We start from the raw sequence: 18,817 nt of genomic DNA on the forward strand, positions 1-18,817 counted from the left end.
TTTTAACCATTGATTGCCACCAACCTCCTTTCATTGCCACCATCTTATTAAGTTTATTCCTCACCTCTCCCTCTTTGTATATTCTAGATTTGATAAAATTTAGACAAATTTAAATTCTCAAACCAAAACACACTTAGTTCTGTTGATTTCAAACACATTTAGGTTCTTGTTGAAAATCGAATGCTAAAACTCTCTCACTGATGAGATTTGTTGCAAGCTTTTCATTCTATCTATTTATCTCTTCAATTTGTGCATTTCAAATCATTTAGGTTTTAAATCTAGACGCATTTGGATTCTTCTAAAAACTCCCTTGTCAATGAGAGTCTATTATGATTGATAACGTAAACAACAAAGGCGGTCAACAACCAATTGTCGATCATCATTGGTCTTCTTTCTTTTCTTTTTTTTTAATTTTCACTAAAATTAGAAATCATTTTTCATTTCAAGGATAAAATTATCATCTTGTCATCTAACATAAAGGATATTCCTTACAATTATGGAGTGGCCTATGCAATTTACCCTTTATTATTTCAATTGTTTGAATGCCATTCAAAATAAAGGAGAAAGCCAAGACAAGAAACCAATTGAGGTGGGATCAATCATGATCACCTTATTCAATTTTATTGTAAGTTGCCTTTATATATTGCATCTTGCCCTTGCCTATGTAATATTCAAAGACATCTCAAATTTTTAATTGAAAGATAGTTTTTGTCATTTAACATCGGAACATTACTTTTAAATTATTTATAGTTGTGTTAATTGACCTAAATTTTAAATTTTTATAGAAATATATTCCTCTTTCGGATTGGAGCAATAATAGAGTTTAACATTTGTACCTAAATATTAAACTCATATTAATCATATATCATCATAAATATCTGTATTATAAAAAATTATAATATTAGTATAACAATAACAATATATTAAGTCTTATTCTATTATGTAAATTTTATTATATAATTTCTTATATGTTAATTTATTTATTTAATTTAATAAATTTTATATTACGTAAGTAGGACAATTGCTCTCCTCTATCTTATAATTAATTATAAATAGAAATTCACAAATGAAGTTAAATAATAAAAAATATCAATAAACAGTAAGATCAATTTATATAAAAAATACTAACAAGAATATTAGTACTATAAAATGTTTCAAATTACATAAATAATTTGAATTTATAATTAATATCAGTTATTATTCTTGTTAGTACTACAATGTTAGCAATTGTAATAGATATGCATTGGTACTTATTTCTAATTTTAATATAATAAAATATTAATAAAAATTATCATAATTATAATTATAATATTATATAACAAAGAGAAAATATTATTATAATTAAATTTATTTTTCAATGAAATTACGAAAAAAAGGTCAACTAAATGTTAATAACATGCATTCATGAGCAACCCCCCCCTACTCCTCTCTCTCTCTCTCTCTCTCTCTCTCTCTGGGAAGAGCCATGGATCGAGCTCAGCTTCTTCTGCTAGGGTTGCCTCTCTTTCTATTGTGTTCAGATATCGTCAATCTCTTCGCGCCACGGCCACCTCAACCTCCTAAGCCCGCCGGCCGCCACCACAACCACCACCACCACCACCAAACCCCTCCTCAACCTGTTGTCCAGGAAACCCTAGATTTCCCTACCCAGGTCCAATCCTCCCCCCAAAACGGAAAAAGATAATTTTTTGAACTTTTTCCTTTCTACTTTTTATGCTAATCTGTTGTTCTCGATCTGCAGAAAGCAAGCGGCGTTGGTGCAATTGGCATCGGAAATACCGTCAACATCAACTTCTGCGCTTCTTGTTCTTACAGGTTTGCGTTTTGCTTGTGTCTTTGTTTATACATAGGTGTATCTTTGCTTTTCTTGTCTTCTTTTGCTCATGTTTGGTGGCTTATTTCAACTAACTCTTCTAGCTCTGTGTTATTTATTCAAGAGTAGCCACGTCATTGCTTATGTATATGTAAATGGCTTATTTTTGGGAGGGATTGCATCGGACAAATTGTTTCCCCCTAAAATTTTGGTTTGTGGGTGTTTTATGTAAAGAGAGCAAAATTGAAAGTGGCTGGACTTTTAGGCTTTGTTTAGGAGGGAGCTAGTAATGGAATGGAAATGAGTGCAATGAAATGTAAAATATTTCTCCTTGTTTGGGAGAGCAGGAGATGGAAAGTAATGTAAAATGTTCTCTCCTTGTTTGAGCGAGCAATGGAACAGGATAGATTGGAACGATATTAGACAACAATTAACCATTAGTACCCGCCCACTTAATGGAAAGATAGAGTTTTGTTAAGTCAAGGGCAAATTTGAGCTCTTAAAAACTCTTGGGTTAATGTTGTTAACATGCAAAATTAAGTTTTCCATCCATTCTCCCCTAATTCAGGGAAGATAAAAAATAGGGCTTTGGAGGATAATGGATGGAAAATTTTTCCATTTCGTTCCATTACTATTGTTTCTCCTAAACGAGTCTTCTCTCTTGCATCCATTATCATGCCATTTTCGCTGAGGCTTTCTTGCAAACACACTGTTAGGGAAGAAATATATGCCAGTACAAAGAAGGTTTTACATGGAGGGAAATGTGCATCCAACTTGACCTGAATACTTGAATGACAGTTTGTGCATTTGGGTCGCTTTTCTTTCCCTTAATTTTGTAACACCCCCTCATGTTTATGGTATTCAGAGTCTATTTTTATCATAGTTTTATGTTTAACTGCTAAAGGAATTCTGTAATGTATTCCCAGGCACTGTTTTTGGTCTCTGGTTTATTTATAATGACGTGTAGCTTCTGGTGATTTTGGCAGAGGGACTGCAGTCACAATGAAGAATATGTTGGAAACTGCTTTCCCTGGCATTACTGTTATTCTGGCAAATCACCCTCCTCCATTTCCAAAACGCCTGCTGGGCAAAATTCTGCCAGTTGCTCAGTTTGGGATAATTGGTATCACTATGGCAGGTGAGCAAATTTTCCCACGGTTGGGATTTGTGGCACCCCCTCCTTGGTACTACTCCCTGCGTGCAAATAGATTTGGAACAATTTCAACTACTTGGCTTCTTGGAAATGTCCTTCAGTCCACGCTGCAAAGTTCTGGTGCTTTTGAGGTGTTTGTTAACGGTGAATTGGTAGGCCCTCTCTCTTGATTATTTTTTCTGATGCAAGACTTTAGCTGATTAATTGTTCTTTGCTTAAGAGTCAGTGCATAAAGCATAGGGTTTTCTTCAAGAAATCTTGAGCCTGAAATAGTCATTAACTACAATCACAATCTGTACGTAATGCATGTTTTTCCTAGGTTTAATTGCTTGAATGGCCTCAATTAATTAGGGAAACTGTTGATTTTTTTCTATTTTCAATTCCTCAGAATTTTTTTAAAAAGCCTTTCACTTATAACTTTTATTTTTTTTCTCATAATTTATTTAAGTTGCCTCTTAGAATCGTAGCCTAGTAGATCCTATGGCAAAAATTCTATTCCATGTCCATTAGTTAATCCATATTCTCTCAATTCATCCAATAGCAACAGAACATTTGTTGTCTGGTGCCTTGCTTTAACCTTTTTTACTATGATTTATTATCATATTTTGGCAATTTGAAGGTTACCTTGAATAACAATTCTAACCATCTCATAAAAATTCTATAATAGTGAGTATTGAGTAGGATGGCTAGAGCCCTTTGAGAAGATTGTTTTGGGTTGGGGCAAGGGGAACTTGAAAGCATTCAACTGCATTGAACCTTTAGGGATCATAGCTGCCAAACTTATTACGAAGTGTACTATTTTTTCTTTTAGTACAATGTCTTAGTTCCATATAGTACTACAACAACAATCAAGCCTTAATATCAGTATTGTGAGATCGGCTGCTTGCGTTCTAGTTCACCAATTAATGTTTGTGCTAGAATTCATGTTAGAAAATCCAACAGTTTTTACATTTGTTGTTAGCTATGTAATGCAATCCTCATTATTTATCCCTTAACGGAGAGTAATATTTTCAAGACCAGAAATATTGAGTGGTTTACTCAACCTAAAGGAGTTGCACTGGTGTCCTAAACTATTTCACATTTTTCACATATTTTATTATTTTTAAAAATAGTGTAATTGTTTTTGTACATAGTTTGATAGTACTCATTTAAAGTGAAAATATAATATTTATTAGTTTTAAGATAATATGAGAATATTATCAAACAAGAATTTTAATGTAGTCAATTCTAGTTTGTCTAAAAAATGGAAGTTTAAATATTTTTAATCTTCTTTGCTTCCATTTTATTAATTGATGCTAATCAATATATACTATAAACAAAAGGGAGATGGAGAAAATGGTTCTCTATTTTCAATCTCAAATTGATACATGGATTCCCCTTTGGTTTTTATAGAGGAAGAGAACAACATGAAAGAAAAGGATAAAAAAGGAAAGAAGAATATGCCTAACATATATGAGTTATCAATAAAATATTTCTACACTCCCCCTCAAGCTTGCTTGAAGATATCTTCCATGGCAAGCTTGCTTACTAATTTTTCAAACTGATTTTTGTGTAACCCCTTTGTAAGAAAATTGGTGACTTGATCAACTGTTGGAATGTAGGGCATACAAATTACCCCATTATCAATTTTCTCCTTGATAAACTGCTTATCCACTTCTACATGCCTAATCTTGTCATGGAGTACTGGATTTGGGCAATAAAAATCGCAACTTTATTATCACAGTAAATCTTAACCGGTAAGGGAGCGGAGACCCTTAAGTCCTCTAGTAGTCTCTTTATCTACATGACCTCACAAATCCTGTGGGCAATTGAACGAAATTTAGCTTTAGCACTACTTCTGGCCATCATGTTTTGTTTCTTTCTCCTCCAAGTGACGAGATTACCTCCCACAAAAGTGTAGTAGCCTGATGTAGATTTTCTATTAGTAACACTGCCTGCCTAGTCTGTGTCTGTATAAACCTCTATATGAAGATGTCCACGTTTTCTAAAGAGCAAACCTTTTCTAGGAGTTCCCTTTAGGTACCTTAGAATTCTGTAGGTAGCTTCAAAATGCTGTGAACCTGGTGAGTACATAAATTGTCTTACTACACTTACTACAAATGTTATATCAGGGCGAGTGTGGGACAGATAGATGAGTCTACCCACAAGCGTTTGATATTTCTCCCTTTCTACCATATCTTTGGCCTTGACAGGTTGTAGCTTCAAATTAGGTTTGATGTAGTGTTTTAAAACGAGGCCTAGGTGGCCCCTTGTTGCCGTGATTTCTTGCAAATCGACACCCCTAGGCACCGGGCCCAATTAATCGAGCCTAATTGGCCCCTCGACTGCTAGCCGCCGCTGGGGGCGGACACCCATTTGGATTTCCCCTTTTGCTTTTTGTTGAAGTTTGCACAAAGTCTTAAAATCAGAATAAAGGCATTAAAGGAATCAGATGTTTTTTATGTTTTAAAAGCCGTTGTAACGGTAACTAACCATGTAACTGTTAGTACTGACTTTTTGTTTTCTTTTATGCCTTGTAATTACTGCCTCCTCTATCCTCTATAAATAGAGGGGCTGACTATATTTCTGTCATGTCTTTCCTTTAGTTTTTCATGTTCACAATAGAGAGGAAAGCCTGTGTGAGAAGGCTTTGTGTGTGTGTACTGATTTGTTCGATAGTGGATTATGTGGTATTGACCCCAGTCTAGATGTAGGACTTTGATTCATTCAAAGTCCAAACCAGGATAAACCCTTTTGTCTTTTGTTTCTTTCTGTTTTTGCGTGAGAGTGAGTTATTTTGTGCTTAGTATTCGATCATTCACTCAACAACTTGGTATCAGAGCTAGAACTATGGGCACATAATCAAGATTCTCTCAAAGGAGTTAAGACAGAAACCAAAATGAAGAAATGGCTCTATTGGCATCATCCTCAAGGTATGATATTGAGAAATTCAATGGCAATAATGATTTTGCATTGTGGAAAATTAAGATACAAATGCTTCTTGGAAATCTTGGATTAAAAGAGGTGCTAAAGGAGTCGTCAAAAGAAAAGGTAGGAGGAGGAGTTAAGATCCTCTTGGCGGAATAGAAGGCAAATATTGAAGAGAAGGTGTACAATACCCTCATTCTAAGCTTGGGTGATAAGGTCCTCCAAGAGGACTTTGGCATTAGAGATATGGAAGAAATTGGACAGCCTCTACTAGACAAAGACATTGTCAAGTTGGTTATTTCTAAAGGCAAGATTCTTTACTTTTAGGATGAAAGATAATCCGAAATTGTAAGATCATATTGACGAATTTAATAAGATTTGTCTAGACTTAGAAAATATTAATGTTAAATATGATGATGAAGATAAAGTTGTGGTTTTACTACACTTTTTGCCACGGTCATATGAGCACTTTGTAGATATCTTGCATCACAATAGAGAAAAGTTGTCTTTAGATTATGTAATTGGAGCCCTAAATTTTAAAGACATAAGATTTAAACTGGATGAAAAGTCCCCCACTGGAGATGTGTTGACTGCTAGATCTAGGAACACCAAGAGAGACCCTAAGACAAAGGGAAAATCTAGGTCTAAGTGAAGAAATGGGGAAAAATCTAGTTAAATGCTATTACTATCATGAAGATGGGCACATTAAAATAAACTATCTTAAGAGAAAAAGGAACTTACAAGATAAAAATATTTCTAATGGTGGAGCCTCGGTATGTGAATTTGGGTATGATAGTTCGGATGCCTTAGTTGTGTCACATAAAACTGAAAAACAGATGGATTCGGGATGTTCTTTTCATATGACACCAAATAAGCACTGGTTTGTGAACTATCAGGACACTAATGGGGGTAAAGTCCTATTAGGAAATGATTATGAGTGCAAGGTTCTTGGTATAGGAGATGTTAGACTAAATGATGTAGGGGCATGCACCCCCGAAAACTGTAGTTATCAGGGGGAGGGGCACACGCACATATAAGGTATTTGTTCGTAGAATGAACAATTGATGTGGGACAATTCTCGTCCTACAGGCAAGTATTCTCATGAGTTGTTTCCGGAAATTGTTTGAGTAAATCAGGCAAGTATTCTCATGAGTTGTTCTCTGTTGATCCTTCCTTCCATTTTACTAACACTTGAATGAGTGGGGCTCCCTGACTGTAAATTACCCTCCTATTCGATATGGCCTCCGGTTCTTCCATTCTATTCTCTTCCCTAGGAAGGGATGACAATGCTGTATTCACCAGCTCAGTGCCCATTACTTCCTTCAAGAGAGAGACGTGAAAAATCAGGTGAATTTGGGACTCTTCAAGAAGCTGCAACCTATAGGCCACCTTTCCCACCTTAGCCACTATAGTAAAGGGTCCATAATAGTGGGGACTGAGTTTCGACACCTGCCCTCATGTGATTGATTTAAGATGGGAGTGTTTCAGCCTCAAATACACCTCTCCCACTGTAAACTGTCGATCACTCTTCCGATCAGCTACTTGCTTCATTTGGTTTTGAGCGAATGCCAGCTCCTGTTTTAGTTGCTATAATACCTCTCTCCTCTGTTGTAAATATTCCTTGACTGAGGCTACAAAGGTGTGATTCCCTATAATAGGTAGGAGAGGCGGTTTATACCCAAAGAGAGCCTTGAATGGTGACATTTTTAGAGAAGAGTGGTGGCTAGAGTTATACCACCATTGGGCTAAAGTCAACTACCTATGCCAGCCCTTGGGTTGCAGGATACATACACACCTCAAATATGTTTCCAAACTCTGGTTCACCCTCTCAATTTGCCCATTCGATTGAGGGTGGTAAGCGGTGGACATATTTAGCTTAATTCCCAGTGCTTTCATGAGTTCCTGCCACAATAGGCTTGTAAAAATCTTGTCACAGTTAGAAATTATCGTCTTAGGGATCCATGTAATGCTATCACCTGATCCAAAAATACCCTAGCCACCTCTTTGGCTGTGTAGGGATGGGCCAGCCCTATAAAGTGGGCAAACTTGGTTAATTAGTCTACTATTACTAAAATGCTGTCCTTTCCCTCTAATTTTGGTAATCCTTCAATAAAATCCATTAATACACTCGACCAAGCCTGTTCGGGTATTGGCAGGGGCTGCAATAGTCCTAGGTAAGCTATATTTTCATACTTGCATCTCTTGCAAGTGTCACAAGCTAACACAAACTCCTTTACTTTTGTCTTTAACCTCGGCCAATGGAATAGTTGTTTCACTCGAAGATATGTGTTTTGAATCTCGGAATGTCCCCCCAATGGAGATTCATGTAGGGCTTGCAAAATCTTCCTCTTGAGGCTGGCACAATCCCCTATCACAATCCAGCCTTCATATCTTAGTAACCCATCCACCAATGTATACCCTTCCAATTCCTCCGATCCCACAACCACTCTTTCCAGCACTTCCTTCACTTTTTCATCACCTTCATAGCTGTGTATTATCTCTAGGCACCAATCTGGAATTACAACAGTCATGGCTGCATTATTGCCTTTTTCATCACATCTCGATAGTGCATCTACTGCCCTGTTTTCCTTGCCCTTCTTATATTGGATTGAGTAGTCCAGACCCATTAATTTGGCCATTCCCTTCTTTTGCAGTTGAGTTTGAAGTTTCTATTGCAGTAGAAACTTCAAACTTTCATGATTGGTTTTGATCACAAACCTGCTTCCTTCTATCCTTCTAGGTAATGTCTCAATCTATCCACTGTCATTAAGATCGCTATGAATTCCTTCTCATATATGCTAAGCCCTTGATGTTTAGGGCTCAAGACCTGGCTTAGGAATGTCAACGGCCTTCCATCTTGTACTAAGACTGCACCAATACCAGTCCCATTTGCATCCGTTTCTAGCACAAACGATTTAGTGAAATCTGGCAGTCCCAATATCGGCACCTTGCTCATGGCTTCTTTCAACTTCTCAAAGGCTTCCTCTGCCGCAATACACCAGCTGAACCCTCCTTTCTTAAGTAACTCGGTTAGAGGTTTGCTAATGGTCCCATAGTTCTGCACAAACCGACGGTAGTAACTGGTTAATCCTAGAAATCCCCTTAGGGCCCTCATCGAGATCGGGCTTGGCCAAGATATCATAGCTTCCACCTTCTTTGGGTCGGTGCTTACTTCTTCCTTTGATATAATGTGTCCCAAATACTCTACCTGTCCTTGTCCAAATGCACACTTAGATTTCTTAATAAAGAGTTGGTTAAATCTAAGAATATCAAGGGTGGTTTTAAGATGAGTTAAGTGTTGCTCAAATGTAGGGTTATAGATAAGTATGTCATCAAAGAATACTAGTATAAATTTTCGAAGATAGGGTTCAAAAATTCTGTTCACAAGGGATTGGAAAGTAGCTGGGGCATTGGTGAGCCCAAATGGCATCACCAAAAATTCAAAGTGCCCATGGTGTGTCCTAAAAGCTATTTTGTAGATATCTTCAGGTTTCATCCTAATTTCGTGATAACTCGAACGCAAATCCAGCTTAGAAAAGTATCGAGCATGCTGAAGTTCATCCAAAAGGTGGTCCACCAAGGGTATGGGAAACTTATCTTTGATGGTCATGGCATTAAGTTGGCGATAGTCCACACAAAATCGCCATGATCCATCTTTCTTTTTAACTAATAGGACTGGGGAAGCAAAAGGACTTTGGCTAGGTCGAATGATTGATTGTTGAAGCATGTCTCTAACCATCTTTTCAATCTCATTCTTTTGAATTGGGGGATAACGATAGGACCTACTTTAACCGGTTTCTATATTGGGTTTTAAATGGATTGAATGGTCAAACAATCTAGCCGAGAGCAGAGATTTAGGCTCAACAAAAAGATCCTCATAATCTACCAACAATTTATTAATGATTTCTAAGTAGTGTACCTGGTTTGGACCTCCTGGGGTGTACTGAAAGTAAGGTTGACCTCACCTTGCATCATTTGATCCTTCCTCGATGGACACCATTGAAAAAAATTGTGCCAACTGATTCCATCTTCCCTTGAATACTTTTTGTAGCATTTTTCCAGAGATCTCCTTATTCCTCGATAATGTCATCCTCCTCCCTTCTCAAAGGATACCTCCATTTTGTTGAAATCAAAGTTGATGGGGCTTACCCCCTTCATCCAATCTACTCCAAGAACCACATCACAACCCCCCAACTGTAACAATCTTAAATCTGCCTCAAACTTCTCTCCTTGCATCTCTCAGCAGAAGCCATTACAGGATGACCTGCTCAGCACCTTTTGGCCATTGGCCACCGTAACACTCAAGGGGGGTGTTCCCGAGAGTGGACACTTCATCCGCTTGGCCGTGCATTCATCGAGAAAGCTGTGGGTGCTCCCACTATCGATTAGGATCATGAGATTGCCTTCCCTAACTTGTCCTTCCACCCTAATGATTTTGTTGTTAGCTACTCCCTTTAAGGCATGAATGGAATCTCACCATTGTCTTCTTCTTCCATAATCTCACAATCCTCTTCTTCCGTTACTTCTACTTCCTTCTCTTCATTCCCTTCTAATAGGAGAATTTGCCTTTTGCACGGGTGCCCAATGTGGTACTTATCCCCACAGCGGAAGCAGAGGCTCGCTAACCTCCTCTGCTCCCTCAATTGATCCCCAAACGGTACTGAGCCTAAGCCCATTCCACCCCTACTTCCACTATTAACCTTCATTGGTTCTCTGCCATACCCCTTACCCCCCCATATTAGAGGCTCCATCCACCATTCCCCTTGTTTGTTGTCTCTGCTTTTTAAGTAAAGCCTCCACTGCCGATTCTTGTAGACAAGCACTCTTAGCTGCTTGTTCTACAGTTCAAGGCCTCAACACCTTAACCATTGGTCTAAGCTCCTCATTTAGCCCACTTAAATAACTAGACACAAAGTAAGTTTTTGATAAATGGGGATTGTGCCGGATCATGAGTGATCTTAGCTCCTCAAAGTGCACCTGATAGGATTCCACTCCCGGTCTGTTTGACTTTGTTGAACTCTTCTATGATATCTACCATGCTCCTTTCCCCAAATCTTTCACACAACTTCTCCAAGAACTCTTCCCAAGTATAATTCCTCCTCAGCCTTATGCTCCCTTGATACCAGGCATCCACCACCTCATTGAAGTAGACTAATGCCAATGACACCCTCTGTTCCCCTGGAATGTTATACCACTCAAACATCCTTTCACATTTTCTTAACCACCAGCGAAGATTCAATCCCTCGAATGTGGGAATTTCCAGTCGAGGCATGGGAAATCCTGAGTGATGTTGATTTACTGGTCCATTTCTTCCCTGGTTTAACATCCCTTCCACTTCTTCCTCTGGGTCAGCCTCAACCTCCGAGGTAACCGGTCCTCTATCTCTCCCATTTCCTTGTAGGATTGGTTCCATTCTCTCTCTAGGCGAAAATTCGGGAGATAGACTTACCCTGTTCTAGCACTCGAACATTACCATGAACGGTTGCGTTTGGGCCACCGAGTCCTCTCTCACCCGCATTATAGAGCCTTCTAATCTTCGCTCCAACCCTTCCATGGATACTTTGACCTTGCGATCCATCGCAACAATCGCTTCATGACTCCGGTTGGCTCCTAATTCCAACTGCTCTATCCAATTCTGGGTGTCGACCATAGACGAGCTGAACTGATGTAGCTGTGACTCTAAGGCCTTCATGCGAGTTCCTTCTGCCATAGTATTGGTCTCAATGCTCGGCTGAGGATGATGGCTCTGATACCAAATTGTCACGAATGGTTCGTGATAGGGTCAGGCCTTCTAATTCTGATTGAATTAGGAGGCTTAAGAACAGAATAAGAACAAGGAGGTATGGAGGGAGAAGAATACGAGAGAGAGAGAGTGAGAGAGAGAGAGAGAGAGAGAGTCTGAATTCAATTCATCGATACCCCTCCAAGATAGCCTTAGAGAGAATATATACTCAACCGTGGGAGGATAGGTCCGCTGTAGCAGATCCTACTCCCTCATTCAGTTGCAACCAACCTTTTTGTCTTTTTCTTAGCCATTACACGTGGGACCTAGAGGCTAACTAATCCCCAACAAAAAATGACAGCAAGGAAAGCTAACAAATTACAACAGAAAGGAAATAACCAAAATTACAACAATAAAGAAATTAAAGATAGGTAAATTGGATTTTTTTTGTGACAACATGTTCCTGAGTTAAAGAGAAATTTGATTTCTCTTGGAGAATTGTCTAGGAATGGTCACTGCTTTAAGGGAGAGGGAGAAACTCTAAAGATAACTAGAGGATCCTTTGTATGTATGAAGGCCTTACAACAAAATGGCATATATGTGCTGCAAGTTGCTACTTTGAATGGAGAAGCAACAGTTAGTTGGAGAAAAGGTAAGTCACACAGGTAAGACTTTGGCACCTTAGAATATCACATATAAGTGAACTTGGTCTAAAAGAATTATCAAATCAAGGGATTTTGGGAAAAGATCATGTGGCAAGTCTAGATAAGTGTGAGTCCTACATTTATGGGAAGTCTACTAAGGTGAAATTTAGTAAACATGCCATACACTTCTCAAAGGCACCTCTAGACTAAAAGTTTAGCAAGATCGCTATAGGGCAAGCAGCGTAGTTAAAAAATTTTGAATCTTACCCTGATCTCGGCGATTGGATTAACGTCGAAATCAAACAATCACATACATAATAAAATAAATCTAACTTTTAGATTTTCGAGTCGTTTGCGAATTTGAGCTGTCCAAGCTTCCGGCCTCTAACTCGTGATACACGACACTCGTCCGTTGGCGAGAAGAGCGGAATGGGAGTGCTAGCTCCTTCTCCTTTTGCGGCTTGTGTATGGACGAAAAAGAATGATTTTTCAACTCTTAAAAATCATAAAAATAAAAGCTTGATTTGGGCAACCCTTAAAGGGATATTTATAAAGAAGCCTCTAGGGTTTCTTAAACCTTAATGGATTGGGTCAGCCCATTTATCTTAGTTTAACTAGGAACTTAATTAAATGGATTTATTCTAGTCCAACTAAAAGTTTAATTAAATAGCCCAAATCCAATTATAAGTTTAAATAAAATATTTGGCCCAAATCTAATATTTAATTTAATATTTGACCCAAATCTAATTTAGTCCAAATATTAATTTGATTTAATATTTGGCCCAAATACTTTATTTAGCCCAAGTATTAATTTAAGCCCAAATTATTAAATTAGAAATTCTTTTCTAAGTTAATCAATTGCCATTTTAGGAAACTATTTCCTTTATGACAATCTCTCGTCACATCGACGTCATTACGTTTATTTGTTCTTTTTTCGTGAGAACTTATAACGGCACAACTTCTTGCCGAAGTGTCCCACTTAACCATACGTCCACTCTCATAGTTTAACCCAAGGACTGTACCTTTTGCGTATGACTCATTAGACTTCCGAATATGTTGGTAATGTGTCGGTACGAACACATAAGACAAGATTGGTCTCTAGCAAGGCATGAGTCATGCCTACCCAATTATTCAGAAGAATTCATAATCTGCAAATAACATTTCACGAGCATGATTACAGTGTAATTCGATCCTCTCGTCAATGTATCTTATGTGATCTCAAGTCTGGAGATGTGTTGCTTGATTACAATCACATGAGTTTTTTTCAATCATCCGAATATTTTCACTTAATAGAAAGTAAATCAATAACTCCTTATTGATCTCTCTCACCATGGCCATAGATTTAAAGTGAATATCCACCAAATGCCCCTTAGATACATCATCCTCTATCAAGGGATAGACGAGTCATATCTTGGTTATGCATCCATCTTCATAAGCCTCACGATATGCCCAGCGATCGCCCACGTGCATCCTTTGTCTAGACCCATTGAAACGATGTCAAAGCATACCGGTCTTCTTATGAGATGACCGTGACAACTTCAAGTCCAATGATTAGTTACACCCATCTCGTATGAAAATTCCATTAACATATAACCAAAATGAATTCTCATGTCGAGCCATGTCCAGTGACACGTTCTTCAACATTAATCACTCGTGTACTTGTCTAGGCATCCCTGTACCTATGGGTGTGAGACCCAAATTGTTATCACATAGCAAAAACATAGCACATACAAGTCTTACCGTAATTGTCAATGTCCATTTTTGACATTTTTATGACTTGAGACATTTAATGATGTCTAAAAACTGTGATGCATCATCTCATATCTTTATAGATTAATCACAGTATACATTATATGGACTTGTATTTAGTTTTATTCGGTCATTATAATAATAACAAGAAACTAATAGAATGACTTTTTGTGTAATTGAATAACTCTTTATTCAATAATAAATATGATTGCAATTGTCAGTGTACTACGTGCCCAATCTGATTAGGTCTAGAGCACCTGCACTAACATAGATTATATACATAGTGATCTATGGGGACCTACCCAGACTCTTACTCATGGTGGAGCAAGATATTTTCTATCTATAATAGATGATTATTCAAGGATGGTTTTGGCTTATGTCTTGAAGTCCAAAGAATAGACTTTTGAAGTTTTCAAGACATGGAAGACCATGATAGAAAATTAGAAGGGGAAGAAAATTAAAACAATAAGGACTGATATAATGGCCTTGAATTTTGCAATAGGGAATTCACGGATTTATGCAAGGATAGTGGGATAGCTCGACATCTAACTGCCATTGGGAATACTAGACAAAATGGCCTTGCAGAAAGAATGAATAGGACACTTCTAGAGAGAGTGAGGTGTATGTTATTTCATGCAAATCTATCTAAGGCATTTTGGGGAGAAGCTGTGAACAATGTTGTATATGTGATGAATAGATCACCATTAGCAGCTATTAGTTTTAAAACCCTTTATGAGAAATGGATTGGGCATAAACCTAATCTAGAACACTTGAGGGTATTTGGGTGTATCGTATATGCCCATGTGAAACAAAGAAAGTTAGACTCCCGAGCAAAGAAATGTATTTTCATTAGATACCCGACTGGGGTAAAGAGGTACAAGCTGTGGAATCTAGAACCTGAAAGCCAAAAGATTCTCATTACTCGAGATGTCATTTTTCACGAAAATTCCATAACTAAAGGCCTGCAAGAAAAGGATAATGAGCAACCGTCTCCTACAACAGAATCAATAGACATTGAGTGGCAAGATGAAATTCCAAGTACCAATATTGATAATCCTCAAAATTATGATTTGGATCATCATGAGGAGGTTGAGGAATCAGTAGGAGACTAGGAATTTGACCCTCAAGAAGAGTGTAGGGATGAATTAGATGTTGAGGGTGAGCTTAACTTACAAAAGTATAATGTTGTAAGAGATAGGTAGAAAAGGCAAAGTAGACCTCCTAAGCGAGAGAGTAAATTATCAATAGCATCCTTAAGTGAGAGAGTTGTGGTACTTGAAACAAGTTCGATACCTACAAAATGTTTAACTATACATCTCTTCTTATTCACATAACCCAAAACAATAGACATTTGTTCCTTAATTGATATGTTATGAGATTCATCAACTAAAATAGAAAATAACCCATCACCAATCTTGTTGATAATGACATTTATTGTTTCAAAAGCAACAACACTTACAATATCTTTTTGAACGTTGGGTGATGTAAGTTTGAGATTTTTAGGAGCATTCTTGAAAGTAACTACCTTAATCTCATCATTATGATCTGTCGAAAAGTTCAATAGTTCGAGAAAATTTCCTTGATTATTTGAATCTTCAGATTCATCATGTCCACGAAATGCAAGTCCTTGTCGTAAAAGAAATCAAACACAATCTATTGATGCATCCAAACAAATTCTATAGTCATTTTATGTTTGTTGTGATTGCTTCAAGAAAATTACCCGAATATCTTTCTCTTGATTCATAAGGGCTTCGAACTTAATTTGAGCTTTTATTGTGTGAATTGTTGTGACTTCCAATGTGCTCTTGAAGTTTTTTTTTTCATTTTCCAATTTGAGAACCCCCTTTCAACAAAAGTGTCATTACCTCCTCGTTACAATAGAAGCAAAATGTTGTATATTTTTTTATGCTATATTCTAACCAAGAAGGAAATTCATTAACCAATAAGCTTGGAAACGTCTCAATGTTGATTTTCTAATTTTTGTTTGTAGAAATTTATGCTTACGAGGTTGACAAGGACCCAATTGTATGTATGCTCTTTGAATTTCATCTCGGACATTAACATCATATTCTATATTTGGAATTCGTTGTCCAGGATCTGTAGGAAGTTAACATCAATTCTATTATGAATAGCTTCATCCCGAATATCTATTTCAACTTGAATATCTTCTTTATCATGAATTTCACTTTAATCCCGAGCAACATTACTTTCAATGCAAATATCACTTTCTTGTTGAATAATATCAGTTTCACTTTGATTCCTAGCAACATTAGATTTCTTTCTATTAACATTTTCCTCTTCAATGGAAAATGGAGTTGTCCTTTTGAAATATCTCTCCATAACTATTGACATTAAATTTAAATAAAAAATAAAAAATCAATAGAGTTTCAAATATGTAATTGGCAAATCTATAACTGAAAAAATTAATCCCCTTAATTTTTGGCTAGAATTGAAAAACGCATTAACAGTTGCCACCGGCCATTGTGGCCAGTAGTTTTCGGCAATCAAAAGCAACCACTCGACACCCTTATCTCTATTGACCAACATATCCAAAAACCAACAAAATCCAACGGCCGAAATTTTGTAGATCTAAGCTTAAATTTTCAGCCAAACCCAACCATCATCTCTCAACTATAGAGATAACCACCAGGATATATGACAGGATTTTTTTATTCTGCCTCGTCTCAACAAGGTTAACTTGTGGAATATGAGGGTGTGGCGACGGCATTCCATGCCACAGTAGCTAATGATAATATAGCACTCCTTGTGGCCATGTGCACCAACAGTTTTTTATTGTAGTTCCTTGGTATCCTATACATGCTTCTGCCTTTTCCAGCCCTTGGGTGGAAATGCTCATGTCCTGATAATTGACATTAAGATTTGCTTCCTGGGCTTGTCATGCTCTGGCACCCTACCATTCAATCCTTTCTCCATTTTTTTCCCAAGTATCATCCATACCTTGCTTGCTTAAAATGGAATAATTGATTATTTGCAATTTTTATTTAGTTTCTTGCCATCATAATTAGCTCTATATCAGTCATATGAAATGTGCATTAATTAATTAAATTAAAGATGCTGATAAAAGTTGGTTAGCTTTCTTCTGAAGCAACACATTGTATCTTTTGAAAGTTTTGACTTGGTTCCTCTCACGAAATGTCATTATCTGTTATAATCATGGGAATGGCAGGTTTTCTCGAAACTTAAGGAGCAGAGGTTTCCTGGTGAGATTGAGTTGAAGGATCTTGTTGGAAGAATGATCGCAAGTTCGAGAATTGTTGATGGCGTGTTGAGGGATCCCTCTGGTCTTAGTGGGTTTTGATAGGAGAATAGCATAGGGGTGTTTAAAAGAAAATATAGAACTCTCAGATGGAAATGGAATTCACCAAATTCAAGAAATGGGCCAGCCTGTTTTAATATGGAATTATCTATCTACTGGAGTGCATACTGTAATGGGCAGAACACGATAGAGAAAAAAGCCTCTTACAGCTATATATCGCTCCAGAAATGCAATAATTGTTTATTGAGGATGGAATGTGGTCATATATGCCAGCCTAATTTGGTACAGTGATGCTGTGTCGTTGATGCTTTACCGCTTTCAAGTCTTTACGACATTTTTCAAATTTTGAACAAATTGCAGGTCTTTTTTCAGATCTGAACATATTGAGATCTATGACTCATCATTTTCTGTGTTGAAGAATTTCTATGAAGATTCTATATCATCATCATCATTAATCCATTGAAAAATAGATCCCTCTGGCAAAGTAGGTCGGAATCTTTTTCTACCTAACTAAGATTTGCTCGCGTAAAATCACTTCGGTTAAAAGTGCTTTTTATGATTAAAAAACAGTTGTTCTGTTGGTTACTTCATATAACCTTTTTGCTGTTATCTGTGTTCAACAGTAAAATTACTAGAAAGGGTATTGACAGAGATGTTAACATGTAATATTATTAGGTGTAATATTTGCAATTTTAAATGTTGAATTGAGTAATTTTATCTAGATTTTTATTTTATTCTTCCATGTTTAATTTGTAGAACCTCCAAGATTTTGCTTTCACTTCACAACCGAAAATAGCTTTTTACTGTCAAGAAAAACATATTTGTAAATTTGGCAATAACACCAGTAAACATTGAGAACTGCTTTTTTTTAAATACCTTTCTTTTGGGGCATCTCATGGCCAACACAAGCCCTGAACTTGTGAGTTTGGCTAAATAGTTTGGTTTAAATTTAAAAAAAAACATGATTTATGGTTTGGTTTAGATTTCTGAAACAAAAACCATATGCCAAATCATAAAGTATATTATATTATATGTTATATATTACATATTATATAAAATTTAAAATTCTAAACTAATTAAAAATAGGAAAAAAAAAGTAAAGTAGCAAAATGCAACACGGCAAAAAAATAAATATTAATTATTTTATTATGTTTTATTTCATTTTTTGTTCCATTCACAATTGAATTGTTAGAACTTAAACTTAATTTTTATTATGATCGATTATTGAGAGTTACATCATTTTTTTTTTGGTCTAGAGGAAGATCTATATATATATATTTAACTATGTATCTCTTCCATTGAAAGAAAAATACTTACTTTGCATTGTAAAACATGTTCCTAATTGTTCAGTCCAATTTTTTTCCTCTATTTCTCTCTGTCTTCCCTTATTCTCTGTCGTAGTCTCCAACATGAATAATTTGATCTTTGATAAATAAGAGTTAATGTTTTCATTGATTCTTTGCTCATATGATAGTTTTAAATCTTAAATGTAACAATTGTCTTATAAAAAAAATAGTTCTTGAAAACTATATAATATTTTTATAAAAGAATA

The 18,817-nt window shown here is 36.6% G+C and overlaps 1 protein-coding gene across 1 annotated transcript; it reads left to right on the top strand.

Annotated features, from left to right (window-relative positions):
* The first annotated feature begins 1,410 nt into the window (after positions 1-1,410).
* On the top strand, positions 1,411-17,552 carry LOC127788267 (selT-like protein). The gene is made up of 4 exons (XM_052316386.1): positions 1,411-1,651; positions 1,742-1,815; positions 2,800-3,118; positions 17,176-17,552. The coding sequence occupies exons 1-4, from the start codon at positions 1,466-1,468 to the stop codon at positions 17,305-17,307; spliced, it is 711 nt and encodes a 236-aa protein (XP_052172346.1). The 5' UTR covers positions 1,411-1,465; the 3' UTR covers positions 17,308-17,552.
* Positions 17,553-18,817: the final 1,265 nt, after the last annotated feature.

The sequence above is a fragment of the Diospyros lotus genome, chromosome 13 (genome assembly GCF_014633365.1).
Source record: "Diospyros lotus cultivar Yz01 chromosome 13, ASM1463336v1, whole genome shotgun sequence".
Lineage (NCBI taxonomy): Eukaryota > Viridiplantae > Streptophyta > Magnoliopsida > Ericales > Ebenaceae > Diospyros > Diospyros lotus.

Bases quoted from the DNA above. Each gene is read 5' to 3' on its own strand.
- LOC127788267 (XM_052316386.1), top strand. From the start codon at position 1,466: ATGGATCGAGCTCAGCTTCTTCTGCTAGGGTTGCCTCTCTTTCTATTG. The intron at 1,652-1,741 runs GTCCAATCCTCC...CTCGATCTGCAG, and splicing joins CCCTAGATTTCCCTACCCAG to AAAGCAAGCGGCGTTGGTGC. The intron at 3,119-17,175 runs GTAGGCCCTCTC...TGGGAATGGCAG, and splicing joins TGTTTGTTAACGGTGAATTG to GTTTTCTCGAAACTTAAGGA.